Below are 20,854 nucleotides of genomic sequence, written 5' to 3'. Positions count from 1 at the left end.
CGGCTGTATTTGTAAAAAAAATATGTTAATACGACACTAGAATTTAAACATTACCCTGTCGCAACCTATTTTTAGAATACTATAATATGAGACCGAATAGAAATGTTATTAGTATTAAGGAAACGCAGTTTCAGTTAAGTTTGATGTATATATTTCCTGGGAGACACGCTGGCTCAGTTTGATTTTCAGACGTGGTACCTCCTTGTAAATGGTGCTGGGCCGAGGGCCTGGCAAGGGACAACGTATAGAGTCCTTCGGATGGGACAAAAAAACGAGGTCCCGTGTATACATTGCTGGCGTGTACTTCCGTTAAAGGTCCCTTGGCAGTTGAAATTCGATATAAGAGTAGGTCGTAGCGCCGCTGTCTGGACGAAATGTTCCTCACAGCACACTGACATAATGGCCATAATGCCCGTCTTCATTAGTCGAGTCGAAATAGGACGTTAAACCCCATTTCATTACGTTTTTCAGATGTTAGAATAACTCCAGTCAGATCAGATAAAAATGGTGTGAAAACACAGGAGAGGAAAGGTGAGAAATTAATATAACTAGAATATATTCTTTCAAAGTTTTGTGGTTTATTATTATTTTAATAATTCGCTTGTGCGTCAGGGTCTTTAGTAGTGGAAGGAAACCGGGGGATCCGGGGAGAACCTACGAGGGTGGACAGGCGACCGTACTCACTTTCAAGTACCGTACTCACTTTCAAGTACCATACTCACTTTCAAGACCGACCTTAGGAGAGAGAGAGAGAGAGTGAGAGAGAGAGATTAAACGTCCAATCAAAAAATATATTGTCATTTTGCGCCTAACATATGGTTCAATTCTATTTCAATAATTCGATGTGCGTAGGTAGTATTTAGCAGTGGGAGGAAACTGGAGGACCCGGAGAAAACCCAGGAGGTTGGACAAGCGACCCTTCTCCTTGTCACATACAACCGGGGAATCGGCAGACCTTATGATCTAGCCATATTAAATGCGCAGTGTTAAAAGGTCAGTGTTCAGGTTATATTTATGTGTTCATAGATTATTGGTATATAGATTCTAAAATCTATGAATAATGTCACAATAACATTATGGTAATCAATATTGGTATAAATTTCAGGAATCGTTAACTTTGGATTTCCAGTTTCAAAACCACCTCAATTCTTGTCTAACAAGGTAAGCATACATACACGGGTGGTTATATTATTATCACAACATAAGTTATTTTAAATACAAGCAAGGGTCGCTCATATCCATACATCTCGTAGTCTTTCGACTTTTTGTTTTATAATTGTTGACATTTAAATCAAGGTACATGTAAAAGCGAACTAAAGTGTCACACCTCGTATTTAAAATATAAAAATGAAGCTAGGATGTAAATTCGACTGAATTTATTTCTCTGGATAACAAGAAATGGCATTCTCTTGTCTAGTTTCCACGTAGGTATCACTTCTAAGACGTGGATAATAAGAAATAAAATGTGGTTGAACGTCATACTGTCCTGCTAATGAAGACGGGCATACGCTATACAGTTTGAAATGAGGGAAATATTGCCCGGACAGCGGCGCTACGAACTACTCTTATATCGAATTCCATCTGCCAAGGGATCTTTTGAATTAGTAGTAGGTCATTGCACCGCTGTCCGCACAAAATGTCCCTCAGCACACCGAATGGAATGATATGCCCGTCTCCATTAGCCCAGTCGGAGCAGAACAGTAGGACATTAAAACCCAATTAATTTCATTTCATTTGTTATATCCAATCTGATCTGATATTTATTATTAACAACATGTAATTTAATTTATATATCATAACAAAACATATTTGTATGATTTATCTCAAGTCAATTTTATTTTATTTATTTGTCTATAAATACTTAAACTAGATTATTTTATTTCAACTTTATTGTCAACCGTGTTTAAATCTATATTACAGAAAAGAGGAACGTATTGTTCATGAGAGCATGTATATTGATCTTCAATATTCTGTTAATAAATAATCCGTTTGTTTATTAGATAAGTTAACCCCCTCTTGAATTACATCAATATAAAGTCTTGAATTACATCAATATAAAATCTTGAATTACATCAATATAAAGTCTTGAATTACATCAATATAAAATCTTGAATCGGATCAATATAAAATCCTGAATTAAGTCGTGTTATTCTGATGTGTTATTTAGATTAATAGGTTTCCAACGTTTATTGAATGAGTTTAATTTCATTTTTTGGTTAAAAACACAATAGTGCCTATCTAAGTATAAAAGGATGTTATCATTTAGTCCCGAAATGACCTAGTTTGTGTCGAATGGACGTTAAACCCCGTCTCTCTCTCTCTCTCTCTCTCTCTCTCTCTCTCTCTCGTTCTCTCTCTCTCTTTCATAATTTCACTCCAAGATAAAAAAAATCACAAAAGCTTTAAATTCGATTCGTTTGTTTTACCTAGATGGATATACATTGGAGGACCCGGAGAAAACCCACGCGGTTGGATCATTCATATCAAAACTTAGTTAGTTACCCGAAGTCTTGTAATTTACGTTAACAAGTCAGAAATAAAAACGAAAGGAAATATGAATAATTAAAGTCCGATTATGACAAGCCTTGTGCCCTTTTGTACTTTATTTTATTGTGATCTGTCAATCAGTAACAATCTATGGATAGAGTAGTCTTAGAAATATATTATAAACCTACTGATATTACTGACATTATTATTGACATTTAATCAATATAATATTATCGATCTTCGATCACTTGTATAACAATCAAACCGTGTCAAATATTGTACTAGAATAATTAATTTTTAACGTAATACTTGATATTAAACAACTCTGTGGAAATATTTAAAGACAGGCACGTGAAGTAACAATCGATGAAAATTTGTATGAATATATTGAATGGGGGTTATAATAATACAGATATATTAATGATAAATTGATTGTATATTATATTAGGTTAATTATCCACGATCTGTCTACAAACAGTAATAAAAACGTGTTATTTCATTCTTTACATCAAGTAATAAACTCCAGTCTCTTTCCAATTCTATGTTATGCTAGCTTTCCACTAGATTTTAATCGTGGAGTAATCGTGGTGATCCTTTCAGGTTTCATCATATTTGGTCAGTCGTAGCAATCGTGTTGATCGTATCGAAACGTATCCGAACATATCTGCACGTACCAGATGGAGGATTCAGTAGGGATAATCCTATCATAACAGGACAGTGGGATCATAGCCTTAACTAAACGAAACACTGCGCGGAGTGGTCATAACAGGACAGTGGGATCATAGCCTTAACCAAACGAAACACTGCGCGGAGTAGTTCCGTTTTAACGCCCCATTGTTCATCTCCACCAAGGTTTACGGTGTAGTACTTGTTGTGTTGGTTTGTTCTGTTTATTAAGTGTTGTACAGTTCTCCATGTTAAGAATTATTAATAGTGTATTTGTTGTTACCATGTTTATAGAAACAGGATTTGAAACTTGTTGAATTTTATAAATATTTAATTTAGTTTAGTTTGATATTAATCTATGTTCAATGATTGGATAAAAACCGCCATTAGGGCATGATTTAGGTTATAGTAAAGATATAATAAATAACATTCTGTACACGGATGTCACCATGGTAAGTAGTAGTAGGCCTTTATATTAAACCAATCAATTTATGATACTTATTTTCATTATTACAATTGTTTGCATACGTTTTATGAATAAGGGATTATTCCCAGACATCTGGGTATCCGTCTAGTCTTCTCGGAATTTCATTACCATGTGGGAGTCGCGGTGGCTCAGTGAGTGAAACGTCGACTGGCGGTCTCGGGCTCACTCCCGGTGTTGGTAGAGACAGTTCCGGGCGTGGTTTGGCCTTGCTAGTGGTTGGACTCGCGGTGGATGAGTGAGTAAAACGTCGCCTGGAGGGCTCGGGTTAATTCCTGGTGTTCGTAGAGACAGTTCCCGCCGTGGTTTGGCCTTGTTAGTGGTTGGACTCGCGGTGGCTGAGTAAGTAAAAACGTCGCTTAGAGGTCTCGGGTTAATTCCTGGTGTTCGTAGAGACAGTTCCGGAGGTGGTTTGGCCTTGTTAGTGGTGTAGGATGGAGGTGTAGTACCTATTGTAGGCTGCGTGAAACGTACGTAGGTAGGACTTGTATTACCGTCTGCATGCTCCGTGTGTCTTACCATTTCAACGGCTAGTACACGTTGCTTATCAGCATTACAACGGTTAAACTAGACAGGACAATAAAAAATCCCTTTAGTTTCCTTGTTTTGAATTTAATATATTGTTATCGATTGCGGGTGTGAAAATTTAAAATATATTTAATGCCATTTAAGACATGTCGGAAGTGACGTATATAATTAAAATTTGGAAGTGACGTATGTAATAATGTTATTGTCAACATGTGTTTCAGCCGTCAAAGAACAAGAAAGCCGCTAAAAAGACGACAACGAGCAAAAAAACAAAAAAAGAAAACAGCAGCAAATCAAAAACAAGTAAATGTTCCGCTCAACAAAATAAACCGGTGACGGTTCCGCCAGATGCTATAATACTTTTAGAACAGATCGTAGACGCTGCTGGAGGAGATAAAGATGAGTCGGATGACGACAATAGACGGAGTCGGTCATGTATCAGTAAGAAAGAGAAGAAAGTGGTAGAGAAACCAGTTAAATTAGAAGAAGAAATAAGACCGGTTATAAATACAGAAGATACGATCTATGATCAACCTTCTACCATATTTGATGATAATAAGTAAGTTAGTTTATATACCTAAAATGTACAGGTGACTATCTCTCAGTAATAAACAGGAGAAATGGGGTTTAACGTCCACTCGACAAAAACAAGGTCATTTCGAGACTAACACATGGATCAATTTGATTTCAATAATTCGCTTGCGTTTAGGGGTCTTTAGCAGTGGGAGGAAACCAGAGGACCTGGAGAAAACTCACTAGGTTGGACAGGCAATCCTACTCCTTGTCACGTACTAACTGGGAATCAAAACCACACCATCTGACTCAATGACAGACCTTATGATACAACGCGCACGCGCTAACTATTCGGCCATTCAACACCCCTAAGCAGTAATTGTATTCGATAGATTTATCACCTCTATAGGTATGTATACTGTACGTAATTCAGTCAAACTCTCTATAATGACCCAAAGGTCATAATAGCTTTATTAAATGCCCGCTTACATCGAAGTGATATGATTCCTCGGGATATATGTCAGTGGTGCAGTCGGGCGGTGACTCTTTCAAGAAAAAACATCTAGTCGTTGGGATAGTACAAAAACCGAGGCGAGGACGTACTAAAATACACGGGAAAACGTTGCCCTCACAGCTAAAGACACTGTTCTCAAATTGAAATAAAAATTGTACCATATGCTAGTTATACATATATCTATTAACGCGTGCCAATATATATTGCTTTGAACACTTGGGGATAAAATCTTGGTGTGACATAAACATTTTAAGAATGTTGAATTGCATTGGTCAAGAGCGGAAATATGTGCTATGATTTTTGTGCTCAGTTAATGTGCAATTAAAATATATGGAACTTTGTCCAGTCATATACATAGGAAATGAAATAAAATGAAATGGGGCTTAACACCCTACTGTTCTGCTCCGAACTGGGCTAATGAAGACGGGCATACGCCATACAGTGTGCTATGAGGAAAATTTATCCTGGACAGCGGCACTACGGCCTACTCTTATATCGAATTCTAACTGCCAAGGTATCTTTTACGTGCACGCCAATGTGTACAAGGGGCGTCGGTTTTTCGTCCCATCCGAACGACTAGACAACTGTCCTTGTCAGGCCCTCCGTCCTGCATCACAAGGGGGAAACCACGCCGGAATATCTGGATGAACTTTCTCGGCCAATGCAGGGATGGAACACCCGACCTCCAGGCTAGGACATTGTACGTGAATATAGAACATTACACGTTGCAAATAAAATAAATCGGAATAGACTAGTCTCAAAATTACTGAGTTAAGGAGATATTCAATTCTTTCCGTTTTATTGGTTTCGTTATGCTTGAATTTGGAAAATACAATGAATATAGATTAAACCATTACGTAATAGAAATGCGTAGGTTCTCAATTATCTGTAATTTTCACGGTAAATTGTCCAGCTCTGTAATAATTTAGATCTATTTTCATATCACCGCGGACTCCTTTCATAGTCTGTTCTACAAATGACATCCTTATTATGACGTAGACAATTATAGGTTGTCATCAGTAACAATTATATAAAATAGAAGGTAGCCAGTGGTATATAATATTCACAATAATTTAAATATTTCAAATGGAAGGGCAAAAGTAAGACGCCTTATTTTCTAATTTTGATATGGTTTACTGGATTTTTTAAAATATCGGCTGGTATTTTATGAATTAGTGGATTAATTTGATGAAATTAATAATTATAATGACATTTTTGCATTTTAAGTAGGCCTGCGGGATTTCTTCGAGGTGCAAGATATCCTTGTGTCTTATTTCATAGAGAAACTTAAAAATGGGATTCAGGATATTTCGGTGTTTTTTCCTCTTCTTTGAATTCCGGGGGCCGCGGTGGCACAGTGATTTGGGAGCTGGCTCGTAAACCCACAGATCCGTGTTCGATAAAGTTCCTCGGGATTTTCTGGTGTAGTTTCCCCTTGTCAGTGATTGTCCGGCGTGGCTTCCCCTTATCAGTGGTGTAGGATGGGGCCTAACAAGGACAGCTGTCTAGTCGTTCCGAAGGGACGAAAAATCGAGGTCCCGTGTATACATGGGCGTGCACATAAAATATCCCGTAGCAGTTGAAATCCGATAAAAGAGTCGGCCATAGTGGCGCTGCCTGGGCAAAATTTCCCTCATACACACTGTATGGCGTATGCCCAGTCGGAGCAGAACAGTATGACGTTAAATCCCATTTTATTTCGTTTCATTTCCCTTGTCAGTGATACACACTGGGGGCCTGGCTATGTACACCGTCTAGTTGTTCCGATGGGACGAAAAGCCGAGGTCCCGTGTTCATGTTGATGGTTGACCTGCGCGTAAAAGCACCATTGTCAGTTGAACTTGGAATTAATAGTAGGTCATTGCACCGCTGTCCGGGCAAAATATCCCCGATAACCTACAGAATCATTATCCCGGTTGATGCAGAATAGTAGGACGTTAAACCCTGTTTCATTTATTCGAATTATACCTTCGTAGTGTTGTTTCATTTACACGTCATTTGTACAACCGGACGACGAGGTACCTTTCCTTATCAGTCTCTCGGATGGTTCAGCTGACAGGTGGAACTGGATTTAAGAAGTCTGGATTGTAGTCATATGTCCCGTGGAGTTATTCCCTAATCGCATATATAATAATTATATATTTATGCTTTCCTCTATTTTCAGATACGATGACACACCTGAGTTACCCCAGGTGGACTCCCAATTACCTGAGTTACCTGTATTCCCCACACCTGAACCACCGAAAGAACCCAAAACTCCACAAAGTAAACAACGCAGTCTCATCTCGGCGCCTTCATCTCTTAAAAGCAGTAAACTGGTAAGATATCATTACGCGTTTACACGTAGAGTAGGAATACAATGACATGGTGTTTAACGCCCTACGTTCATACACTTACAGAGCCAATGGGGTTTAACGTCCACTCGACACACAAGGTCGTTTCGGGACTAACATATGGTTCAATTTTATTTCAATAATTCGCTTGCGCGTCGAGGTCTTTAGCAGTGGGAGGAAACGAGGTTGGATAGGCGACCCTACTCCTTGTCACGTACAACCGGGTAATCGAAATCACGCCAGTTGACTCAATTGCATACCTTATGGTATAACTCGCACGCGCTAACCATTCGCCCCCCCCCCCACACACACACACACACACACTAATGTCAACGAGAAGTTAAAGTATTGTTATTAATTTATAAAATATTAATTTCTAAATACATATATTGAACAATTAGTAAGATTAACAGCTGATCTATGGGGATTTAATTCGGAAACATTACCTGGAATACATGAACTTCACATACAGAAATATTTATCCAAATACAATGATCTCAACTCATTTGATAATAAAAGTAGGCTTAACTGCTTCTGATAAATACTAATTTTATAAATAAAATAATTTTTTTTTTAATAAAATACTAATTTTCTTGAATAAAATACTAATTTTCTTGAATAAAATACTAATTTTCCTGAATAAAAATAATTTTCGACAATAAAATAATAATTTCCTTGAATTTATTTTCGGCAATAAAATATTAATTTCCTTCTTCAATAATATAGTAATTTTGTTAATAATATATTAATTTTCTATTAAGAAATCCATCTGTATCTAGTGGTATAGAGATATTAACGTTGATATTCAGGTAGAAACTATATTGTATTATTGTCAGGGATAATAGAATAGTTGGACTGTTTGACAGGTAGGGGATTTTCTATATACTGTCTAATATATGGGATAATCCCCCAGGTATTATTTATATATAAACCTTATAATAGGTAAATATATATTAATGTAATTGTACCTACTATAGCCCTACTAGTAAACAATATTATAAACAATGTTTAAGATCACTTGAACTAATAAAGTATATATTGAAAACCTAATACCAATCTAGAAAGATGGTTGAAATCAAGATGGATATCGACTGTGTTAAATGTTAAATTCAAGATGTTTATAAGGATTGGTATTTTCTCTATAAGTATGTATATATTATGAATTATTACAGTGAATTGAAACTACTATATAATATGCCATATAATTATGCTCTGTGTACAGGTTACAGTAGTACACTAGTGTTGTATACATTGATATTATTCATTGTATTTAGATACATGGTACATTTAATTATTTATAGATTTAAAGGAAACTTTAGACGGAATCTCAGGACATACTAATTGATTGTGGAACAGGGGTCTATTTTGAGATGCCGTTTGTAATATTTTCTACGACTGTGTTGAGTGTTGAGTAGTCTATATTGATGATATAGTCAATGGTGTTCTGTTCTGTAAATATAAAAACAAGGGTATATTAATTAGAATGTTATTTAACACAATATGGTGTTCATTTTTAGACTGAGACTAGGGTGAGGGGGGGGGGGGATAACTCCTGCGCGTTGTATCATTGAGCCAAGTGGCGTGGTTTCGATTCTCCGCTTTTGTACCTGACAAGGAGTAGGGTCGCCTGTCCATCCCCGCTTCCCCCCACTGCTAAAGACCCCTACGCGCAAGTGAATTATTGAAATAAAATTGAACCTTATGTTAGTCCGCCATAAAACATTTCATTTTATTTCATTTCCGTACTGACTTAGTTTGTGTGAGCGGGCGTTAAACCCCGGGACAGCGACACTTCGGCCTACTCTTATATCGAATTCTAACTGCCAAGGGATCTATTATGTGCACGCCAATGTATACACGGGACCTCGACTTTTCGTCCCATAAGAACGACTAGACAACTGTCCTTGTCCTGCCGGAAATTCCCGATGAACTTTCTCATTCAACACAGGGATATCGAACCCGCGACCTCCAGTCTAGCGAGCCAACGGCTTACTCACTTAGCCACCATAGCTCCTAATTACCGTAGAAAACGACCTGAAGCACATTATGAATATAAAATGTCATCAGTATATACAAGACATATTAAATTTATTGAAGTTTTGAGGGAAAGCTTGAGCTCTATTTCAAGTGTGGAATCAAGCGAACCACGTCGCTATTCATAAACCTCCCTACCGACCTATACATTCACAGTTAATCCAATACATTGTACATTGAAATTATATTAAGATTTCAATATATATTGACACTAGAATATTTAAATTACACTAGTTTATTGGTTTATTTTTTAATTATAGGATTCGGATGACGAGAGTCGAGTACGACCCGAGTTTGATATTGGTGTTGTCATGGATGTACATACTGACGAATCAACACCCAAGGTAAGTATATTAAAATATAAATTATTTACACCTTATTGATTGGTATACAGACATCATACAGGTGTTATATTTACCTGTTTCATTGACTCACAGACCAGGCATCATACAGGTATTACATCTACCTGTTTCATTGATTCACAAACCAGATTAACAACAGATTGGATATAATATATACATTATGGTGAGAATTTTAACTAATAATAATGATATGGGTTCTTATATAACACTAGACTCCAAACAATATGCTTGGGAAATAGTTTATAAATAGGAACATTGTAAGAAGCTGAGGGAGGGAGCTGTCATTAGATAGAAAAATGATCTGCAACCAAAAATGTTCAGGTCAAACACTCTGCAATAGTATTGTTTTGTTTTTCTTAATATTGTGTCGTGATGAAATGTACTGTAATTAACTTGTATTTGATGAACCGTAGCTAAAGACACATGGGTATTCTAGCGTTTTGACCTGCATTGAGTAATATTTTTCTTGCTACTTTAAAATGATAGATTCCCAACTATACGACTGATATCTTGGTATACAGGACAGCGGGTCGTATTTTCAATGTATATAATATTATATTATGATATTACAGCCTAAACCACAGTCATGGTTACAAGGTAGATTGGCTTTATCTCAACAGTCAAGTAGATTTGAGTTACCTATGGATATGAAACTCTTAGAATGTAAGTTGTGCTTGTAATATAATATTCGTTATATTTTATCTTCATGTTGGTTGGTAATTACCAAAGGCTGTAACTTGCGACTTGCATGTATACATGACATAGCGATATACATGCATCTGTGAATATTATAACATCCATAACGTCATACTCGTGAATAACGGCAAACCTCAGCAGATTCCAGTACCCTACATCTAGCCTCGGCTGTATGACGAAGTCCGCCATTTGAACTTTTTTCAAGTTCCCGGATTACCAATGGCGTTGCCCATGACTAGGGCTTTGAAGAATGTTTTTATCATACAAATATTTCAAAGTCTGAAGCTGTTTTTCTTTCAAGTTTATCCGATTTTCTTCAAACAAGGTCAACTTTACGCTAAAAATTCTACACAGCTTTCGAACGACGCAATTTTGATAACTTCTTTTTAAAAGCGGCAAGTTTTCCTAATAAGTAAACTGGTGCCGCATCGCAATTGCAGAGGCGTGGGTACATATCACTTACCGTCATACAGCCGAGGCTAGATGTAGAGTAACGAATCTACTGAGGTTTACCGAGTGCGGCATACCTGTGAATAACGTCATATGTGTGAATGACATCATACTTGTGAATATAATGTCATACCTGTGAATAACGTCATATGTGTGAATGACATCATACTTGTGAATATAATGTCATACCTGTGAATTACGTCATATGAAATGTATTTTAACATATATTTGTAAGTGACATGCACGTGCGTACTGTGATTGGTAAGGAATAGATTACTGCTGGAATGTCGTCGTCATTATAACTAATAAATATTATATGAAGAAATGATCAAATTGACTTTGTTTTACCCTGTAGCTATGATACCGTTAAAGTATAAATATTATATGAAGAAATGATCAAATTGACTTTGTTTTACCCTGTAGCTATGATACCGTTAGAGTATAAATATTATATGAAGAAATGATCAAATTGACTCTGTTTATCTTGTAGCTATGTCACCATTAGAGTATTTACGGCGACATTGTGTTATATCAACAAGAAGACAGAATCTCTACCAGAAAATGTTTGTAAAACATAAAGATAAAACAGGGGTTATACTTTATAAGGTTAGTAGTACTGGGTTTAACATCCAGTCGACATCTTTCTCACACTAACATGATATATTTTGCGGACGCATGCGGATTGCAAGAGAGGGAGAGCGAGAATCGTTTCTTTGAAACTAGAGGCCCTTGGGCAAACCCACGAGATTGGGCATCCTTACTCTTGCCACATACACACAGAGAGAGAGAAATAGGGTTTAACGTCCACTCGACACAAACTAGGTCATTTCGGGACTAACATATGGTTTAATTTTATTTCAATAATTCACTTGTGCGTAGGGGTCTTTAGCAGTGGGAGGAAACCGGAGGACCCGCAGAAAACCCACGAGGTTGGACAGGCGACCCTACTCCTTGTCACGTACAACCGGGAATTTGAAACCACGCCAGTTGGCTCAATGACAGTCTTTATAATACAGCGCGCACTACTAACTATTCGACCACCCACCCCACCCCCCTTGCCACGTACAAGTGTGTGATTGAATCACAGCTTGACCCTGTAATAGATCTTAAACCATTCGACTTGGACCCACTTTGTTGAATAATAAATAATAATAAAATTATTTTCCTATAGAGTGCGTGTTTTTATCGTCTCCTACTTGCGATTGTTGAATAATAGATGATACTGTTGAACATAGTTTAGTAGGGTTGATTGTTCTAGTTGTTATATGAAAGCAATAGTTCAACATTGTTATGGGAAATAGCTTGTAATCGTCTACAGATGATTCAGAACGATTTGTAATAAATATTATATGTCAATTAATCTTCTGGTCCAGTTATTATTCTATATTCCAACATTTGAAAGTCATCATATATTACTCTAACTCTGTCCGTTCGCTGTTCATGTTTCTTTTTATATTTTTCAAATATATAAGGTTTGTCTATAGAAAGTGCGGGGGGGGGGGGGGGGTCTCACCACACAAAAACAATTACACAAGACAAACCTATATTCATTAATCACAAACAACAAACAACAAACATATAGATCAGATCAAGTGAATGGGCCTTGGGGCTAGCTGTAAGCGCCCACTGCGCTGTATAGCCCCAGGCCTGTAGTGATACTATCTCATTGAAAGGGAGAATCCTATTGATTTTCAATGATTTTCAATGATAAATTCCAGAGACTTGTATTATGTCCCGGTCTTTCTGAACTTGATACTGGTTGTCTATGTTATATATTGTATATTTCAGGATTTAGAGAAAGCGCTAAATGATGTATTAATAAATGCTGTAAATGCCCAGAGATTGGAATATTTTAGTCAGTTATTACAGATACCAGAAGATATTAAACTAGATTGTCGTCTGTTCTCTTGTATAGCTGCTCTTATAGAACGATTATTATATCCTGTATTCTTGTAAGTATATCACCAATCACTTTTATAATATCCACACGTACCTCTCATATCTTGACTGCTTTAGCCCATTGGTTTAAACTTCATGGAAGTCAAAGTGTAAATATATTTGTTTCATTGTTGAAAATTAAAGTTAAAGTATATATCATTCACGTCAAAAAGAAGGATATGATAAGAATCTGAAAGCGCGGGAATTTGAAATAGGGTCTTTTGTATGGCACTGGTACTCACCTTCCGCAAATCAAAAATTTGGATAAGAATGGTGGTAAGATTGACCATGTCTTTGGGGTGCTTCTTCTAAGGTATTTGCCATTTTTTTGATGAAGTGATTGATAATGGTCGTACACAACTCTTTGGATTAATTTTTTTTGCAAAATAAAGTCTGATTTCTGAAAAAGATATTATAGGTAAAATTAATTATATTTATGATATGTTCGTTAAAAAAGTATTAACATTAGTGTTACGTTGCTCTTTTTTTTTGAAAAAAATTTCACAAGTTGTTTTCCTTTATTTTGTTAATGTAGAATGGTAATGAACTGCTCTTTTCATTTTCTTTGTTTTATTTGTTTCGTTTGAATTTGATTTATCTGTTTAGTTTTTGATTGTTTAATTTTTGTTAATGAAGCTGATTCTTTTAAACTTCGTTTTTATTTTTGAATTCTACTTGGTGTAGGTGTTCATCAGGTAATACCTCGAATGAATCAATATAGAGATTAGCCGGTTGATTTGTTGATATAAACCTTTGAATAATAGCGCCTAACAGGCAGTTGTGTTTAATTATGTTCTCCTGATTTTGATCGTTTCTGTGTGTTTGAAGTATATGTTTGTGATATGCGCTTAGAAACACTTCACGTGTAATGAAGCGCTATATAAATCGAACAATAATAATAATAATTTTGATAAAAATGAAATTGGGTTTAACGTCCTACTGTTCTGCTCCGACTGGTCTAACGAAGACGGGCATACGTCATACAGTGTGCTGTGAGGGAGATTTTGCCCGGACAGCGGCGCCACGGACTAATCTTATATATAATTCCAACTGCTAAGGGATCTTTTACGTACACGCCAATGTGTACACGGGACCGCAGTGTTTCGTCCCATCCGAAAGACTAGACAGCTGTCCGAGCAAAATATGCCTTCGTTAGCCCAGTCGGAGTAGAACAGTAGGACGTTAAACCCCATTTCATTTCATTTCATTTTTGGGGATAGCGGTGTTTTCAATGTGTAGCCTACTTGTACTTCAATGTGTGGCCTTCTCTAGCTGGTGGGCCTCGGTATTTCATCCAATCCCTTTAGCATGCACCCCTAGCAACGGTACAACAGACCAGAGAGTCCCGAGCGGGAACACCATAGCTTGTGAGACAGAACATACCCTCTAATAAGCCACTGTAATTTGAAACTATTACGTTTATAATTATTGATTAAGATTATTTTAAATAAATGTTTGTGATTTCATGTTTATTTTAGAACGGATGATACGGCCGATCTCCCAGGATTCCAGAAAGAGAAAATAGAATGTGCTGATTTCTGTGCTTTAGATTGGAAGTTTCATGGAGTAAAGGTCAACCCTCCAGTAGAAAGACTGTTAAAATCTATAGCATAAATAACTACCCAGTATTAACAACGTAGTATCACAGTCTGGGGGAATAAATGACCACCGAGTATTCATACGGTATTGTCATAACCGTGAGGGTAGTTGGGGGGGGCAACTGTAGTAGACTTGTAAATAGAATTAAATTCTGCTAGAATGACCACCCTTTGTCTGCTTGTTTTGGTTGCTTGTTACAAGGAATCTAATTAGATTAACCGAAGAATTATTTATTATTCTGTTTTATTTATTGTTTATTGACTATATTCAACCCTCTGCTAGACAGAATATCAAACCACTCATTTTTCTATTGATTTTCTACTATCAAATATTGTATTGTATATCTACCAAAATTGCAAGGCTACCACCGTTTTTGGGGTTTTTTTTTTGTGACTCCAGAAATAACATTATCACACCGAACGAAAGTGGATGTCGCGTGTCAAGCAGGGACACTTATTTTGTACAAAAACTAAAAATTATTTCACGTTTTAAATCTTCAATAGTTTGATTGGAATCTTTCAGAAAATGATTCTAATTGAAGAAAAATCTGAATTTAAACCTGTTTTACTTTCACAACAAAATAATGTTATAACGAATTATTTATATGTTTTACTTTCACAACAAAATATTGTTATAAAGAATTATATTTATGTATTACTTTCACAATTGTTATTACAAGTTATATGTATTATTTCGACAACTAATTACTGTTATAACGAATTATAACGAATTATTACTTTCACAACCAAATACTGTTATAACGGAGTATTACTTTCACAAATGTTATAATGTATTATTTATATGTATTATTTTCACAACTAATTACTGTTTATACCGATTTGTGGATTACTTTCACAACCAAATACTGTTATAACGAATTATTTGTGTATTACTTTCTCGACCAAATATTGTTATAACGAATTATTTGTGTATTACTTTCGCAACCAAATACTGTTATAGCGAATTATTTGTGTATTACTTTCGCAACCAAATACTGTTATAACAAATTATTTGTTACTTTGTTATTTGTTTACCTAATTTTTCTGTTTATTTTGTTTGTTGTATTGTGGAATATAATTATGTTGCTTTCATATTTGTAGAAAACTGGATTCATTTTTATAGGTGTAACTATACAACACGGACATGAACTCATTCTTTGACGGGGTTGGGTGGCCGAATGGATCAACGTGTGTGGGCCTTAAATCACAAGATCTGGCATTGAGTCACGTGGGGTTGTTTCAATTCCCCGCTTGTACCTGATAAGAAGTAGGGTTGCCTACCCAAACCCATAGCTTTTGTCCGGTTTCCTTCCACTACTACGTGCAAACGCATATTTGTGTCCCGAAATGACCTAGTTTGTGTCGAGTGGACGTTAAACCCTATTTCTTTCTCTCTCTTTCCTTTTAATTTGGACAAACTGTAATGATTTCTCGAGTGTGATACGTGTATATATAATAGAATACACTATTTCTATTCTCTAGTAGTCCATTAATTAATTCATATAATAGAAATTACATCATCCAATTATTCCTTATAAAATATAAACAGGATCCACCAGATGTTACCATAGATACCCTTGTTACTGATGTAACCATAGATACCCTTGGTACAGATGTAACAATAGATACCCTTGTTACAGATGTAACCATAGATACCCTTGTTACAGATGTTGATAAACGAGTGCTTGTATATATATATGTATTTTGTTATTGTTTTATATATTTAAAGAAAATCTATAATTATGTAAATAAATTATTATGATGCAATAAAATCTCAATTTCACAACGGACGTAGTCTCAAATTCCTGTTTAATATATTGGTGTATCTCCAATAACCTATCGATTAACACTGCCTGTCATTTAGTGCAAGGGTAGTTATCTTAAGGGAGGAAATGAAATGGGGTTCAATGTTCTGTTCGGACTGGGTGTAGGCGGGTATACAGCATACAGTGTGCTATGAAGGGTGTATTTTGCCCTGACAACGCCGCTATAACTACTCTGATATGCCAACTGTTGTTTAACTGTACTCTAAAGTATACACGCACCTCAAGTTTTTGTCCCATCCGAACAACTACACGTCAATTGCCAGAGACTGACAAGGGGAAAGACAGCAATACTGGAAGAGGAATAACTCAACCAGCATCACGTTAACCGCTGAGGGCTGTGCCATACCGTTAGCTATGGGTGGATATTGGAAGACCTGGGTGCACCTATGAGGTTGGACAGGCGATCCTACTCCTTGTTAGTACAAGCGGATTTGAAACCACGCCACTCGACACAATGACAGATCTTATGATCTAACCTCCTAGCTGTCCCCCGCCCCCGACAGTATATAACACTGGCAGGGGCGCACATATTTCCCCCCCCAAGGAGGGTGGCCATCAAATAACCGAAACCACTTAGCATTAGAAAATCAATTATTACCCCTAGTAAGGTCGAGATGTAGTTAGTAAATATAGCATTATGTTATTTTTAAATTAATCATGTTGATTTGTAGGCCTTATTTTGGTTTGATTGAATGGGTAAGAGACTCCGACAAACCAGCCCATTTTCATCCAAAAAACGGCCACTCGGCAAAAAAATCGGCCCATTTGCTTATCTGGACTAAGCATAGGGGGGTGCCGCCACCCCCTGTTGTGCCCCCCCCCCCTTAACACTGGTTGTAACCTAGACAAAAACAATATCAATATATACAACAAAGATATCTTTATTTTCAATATATTATTATTACATTAATATATATTCCAATACAATATTATTACATATATTATTATATTAATATATATTTCAATACAATATTATTACATAGTTATATATTATTATATTAAATACATTCAAAATCACAGTCCAGTATATTATTGTATGATATAATTTTGATTTTCACAATAAATGGTTATTTTTTTTAATAAATAAGATTAAAAATGAAAATATTAATAATATCACAGTATTATGATTATATATATATATATATATAAAAAGGTATAAAACTTTAATGCTGGAGATGGAAAATATATTCACTTTGGTGTCGGTCAATCTTAATTTATCTCTGGTCTAGATATAGAAGGGAGAAGAAGGGGGGGGGGGGCTTTTCGAGAAAAGAATATCATTATATATATAGAGAGAAATGGGGTTTAATGTCCACTCGACACAAACTAGTTCGTTTCAGGACTAACACATGGTTCAATTTTATTTCAATAATTCGCTTGCCCGTAGGGGTCTTTAGCAAGGGGTCTTCTGACCATAAACACAATAGTTCAAGGGATATCTGTATTTGTTTTCCCAAACAAGAATAATTCATTAACATTAAACTTGAGTCTTTTTTAAGAAAGGTTAAACAGAATGTAGATCATTTAAAAGAAGATACAGAAATTAAAACCAGTCTGTAAATGAATTATATTTATATTTTTATGGTATAGTATATATATCTTTAATTTAAAATATAATAACAATGGCAGGAGAACTGATAAAGTTTTGTATAAATAGAACAAACAGAACATTATTTATCATTTAAGGTGTAATTCTTACTCCAATGTTTTCATGACATTCAAATGTAAATATCTAAAGTTAGTAATAAGACTGTTTCTATCATGGGTGCCTTGAAATACAAACTGACTGTTAGGTTGTCAGTCGGACATTTCCAATGTCAGTCGAACCGTGACCGGCAATAATAATATAAACAAGAGCTCTGGTCCCAAGTTCACAAAATGTTCACAGACTTAAGTTAAGAATTTATTAAAAATTGTTTGCCAAATTTCAACTAAAATATAGCCTTTTATAAAACTTTTGTTGTTTTGAATTTTAATTTATCAAATACATCAATAAGAAACTATGTACAAAGTTTTGTGTTTCTGGATCAAAGAAATTTCTCATAAACAGTGATTGAAAGTTGAGTAAATTCTTAACAAAGTCTGAGAATGCTTTTTGAACTTGGTGCCTGTTTCTGTTACATTCCTTACTTCCATGCTTCCATGTATGAATTAATTTTCAATAACTAGGCTATATTGTAGAGGAATGTTTTGGTTTTAAATAATATTAATCACGTCATGCCACATGTGGTAACATTTGGCCACACTCTGTACAATTAATACTAACTGGTAAATATTAGTAGGCTTTAATAGACAGCCTTAAATACACAATGCTGAAATTCAATAGGCTTCTTCACCTCACTTATGTAAACAACTTATATATACATATAAATTTTAAAATGGTCAAATGATTCATTTATTCCGCAGAGTAATGAATAGACAGGGTAAAAGCAATATAAATGTAGTCTGCAGAGTGTTCACAAGAAATTGTAGTTGATGAATGGACAGCAATATAAAACGAAATAGAACAAAAGTACACAATAATTAAACATACATTATGTAAGAATTAAATCCATTTATTACAGATCTTTATTTTGGCTTCAAATTATTATTTAGACATTTATTAACATGACAAGCCTATATCCAGCCTTCTACACCATTGGATCTACATAAAATTGATAATCAAGACTTAGTCTCAATTGTCAAGTACTGTTGCTATGATAATAATAAATCTACCTTACATATTGTCAAACCTTCAAACGCTCATAACTTCGCACTGAATAAAGTAATTTGAATGAAATGTTCAACATATTCCCTTTTCGTTATCTATTCTTTAACTATTATAGCAAGAACGACCAGTTCTTTATCTAAATCTTACATAATGTATCTTTAGTGAAACTGACATCAATATAGAATAATGTCAATCAGAATAAAATACAATGCATAAATACCAATCTTAGAAAATTCAAAATCTTTTAGCACATTACAGGGTGTCACACGAGACTCACAGAACAGTCTTCAAATACACCAAACTACAAACTGGAATTAAACCTTTACAACCAATCTCAGTATCTTGTTTGTTTGGCAGTGTTGTCATAGCAACAATTAATGCATGCGTAACTAATATCATAGAACATTTATTTGTAATTGATATAAACATATTTTTAAGAGCACTCATACTGGTATAATATTTGCTGATAATCTAACGAGTCAATTTCAAACGTGAGTCGATCTCAAATGTAAAGATGGCGATGGGCTAACCAGTCCATCTTAAATGTAAAAATGGCGATGAACTAACAAGTCGATCTCAAATGCAAAGATGGCATTAGACTATAGGTCAATCTAATATCTAAAGATGGCAATAGACTAATGAGTCGATCAAAAATGTAAAGATGGCGATGAACTAACGAGTCGATCTAAAATGTAAAGATGGCGATGGACTTCTATGATCATAATTTTTGTTTAATTGATTGTAGGCTCTTTCTAGTTCCATTAATTCCTGAAACAAGAAAGACAAAACTCAGTACAAACTCTCAGAACGTGGGGCCCATTCCCACCCACCAACCCACTAGTAGGCCTACAAACTATCAGGTCGTGAGGCCCATTCCCACCAACCAACCAACCAGTACAAACTATCAGGTTGTGGGGCCCGTTCCCACCAACCAACACACCAGTACAAACTATCAGGTCGTGGGGCCCATTCCCACCAACCAACCCACCATTTATTATTTTGTTTCTATGAAATATGTAGATCTGAGGATATTTATTGGTTGGGGTGATGAAACTGATGAAATACTATATTCAGGCCAGGATATGTGCCACAAATCACCATTGGAGAGAGAGAGAGAGAGAGAGGGAGAGGGAGAGAGAGAGAGGGTGGTTAGAAAGGTGATCCTACTCCTTGTCCTATACAAGGTTGGTATCATTACCACTCCACTTGGCTCATTGACAGACCTTATAATCTAAAGTGCATGCATTAGATCACTGAACCAACCAAAGCCTGGAATGTAATGTGTAGGGTATTCATCACTGGACAAGGAATGTATTGTGTAGACTGTTCACCTCTCTTTTGGCCCCTACCTACCATCAACTTGGCACAGCATTACTCTCCAGATCATAAAGCATGTAATAAATGAAATGGGGTTTAACATCCTACTAGCTAGTAATAAATATATAATACAATATATTACGAACTTTGTTCTGACTGGTTAGTGTATTCTGTAATTTGTTCATTTCACTCATTTTTTGATTTGGTTTTGAGAATATTTGTGTTAATTCTGGATCTGGCGCCTGTTGTTCATCCATCTTGATTCTCTCTGAAAGACTTATTGCCATTGATTCTCTTTCAGCACTCAATCTCGCTCTTAATGGTACCTTTAATAAACAAATAAAATGATGTTTAACATCCTACTGTTCTGTGAGAGAGAGAGAGAGAGAGAGAGAGAG

At 35.8% G+C, this 20,854-nt stretch overlaps 1 protein-coding gene and 1 long non-coding RNA gene across 5 annotated transcripts in view; one reads left to right on the top strand and one right to left on the bottom strand.

Annotated features, from left to right (window-relative positions):
- Window positions 1-483: 483 nt before the first annotated feature.
- Window positions 484-14,697, top strand: LOC126824814 (uncharacterized). Its single transcript, XR_008788521.1, has 9 exons — window positions 484-531; window positions 1,106-1,161; window positions 4,387-4,724; window positions 7,357-7,510; window positions 9,820-9,903; window positions 10,494-10,584; window positions 11,558-11,673; window positions 12,856-13,019; window positions 14,484-14,697. It is a non-coding gene; the product is annotated as an uncharacterized LOC126824814 (long non-coding RNA).
- Window positions 14,698-17,456: 2,759 nt separating this feature from the next.
- Window positions 17,457-20,854, bottom strand: part of LOC126824818 (myosin heavy chain, clone 203) — a 29,464-nt gene continuing 26,066 nt past the window's right edge. For all 4 annotated transcript variants that reach the window (XM_056101839.1, XM_056101838.1, XM_056101840.1 and 1 more), the window contains 2 exons: window positions 20,603-20,782; window positions 17,457-19,907 (listed from right to left, as the gene is read on the bottom strand). In XM_056101839.1, the coding sequence (XP_055957814.1) occupies window positions 19,812-19,907; window positions 20,603-20,782 (276 nt within the window). In that variant the 3' untranslated portion in view covers window positions 17,457-19,811. The remainder of the gene's footprint in view (window positions 19,908-20,602; window positions 20,783-20,854) is intronic.

This window comes from Patella vulgata, chromosome 6, assembly GCF_932274485.2.
Source record: "Patella vulgata chromosome 6, xgPatVulg1.2, whole genome shotgun sequence".
NCBI classification, from domain to species: Eukaryota; Metazoa; Mollusca; class Gastropoda; family Patellidae; genus Patella; species Patella vulgata.
Note: the sequence above shows the minus strand (reverse complement) of the source record. Positions and strands in the feature narration are given on the sequence as shown.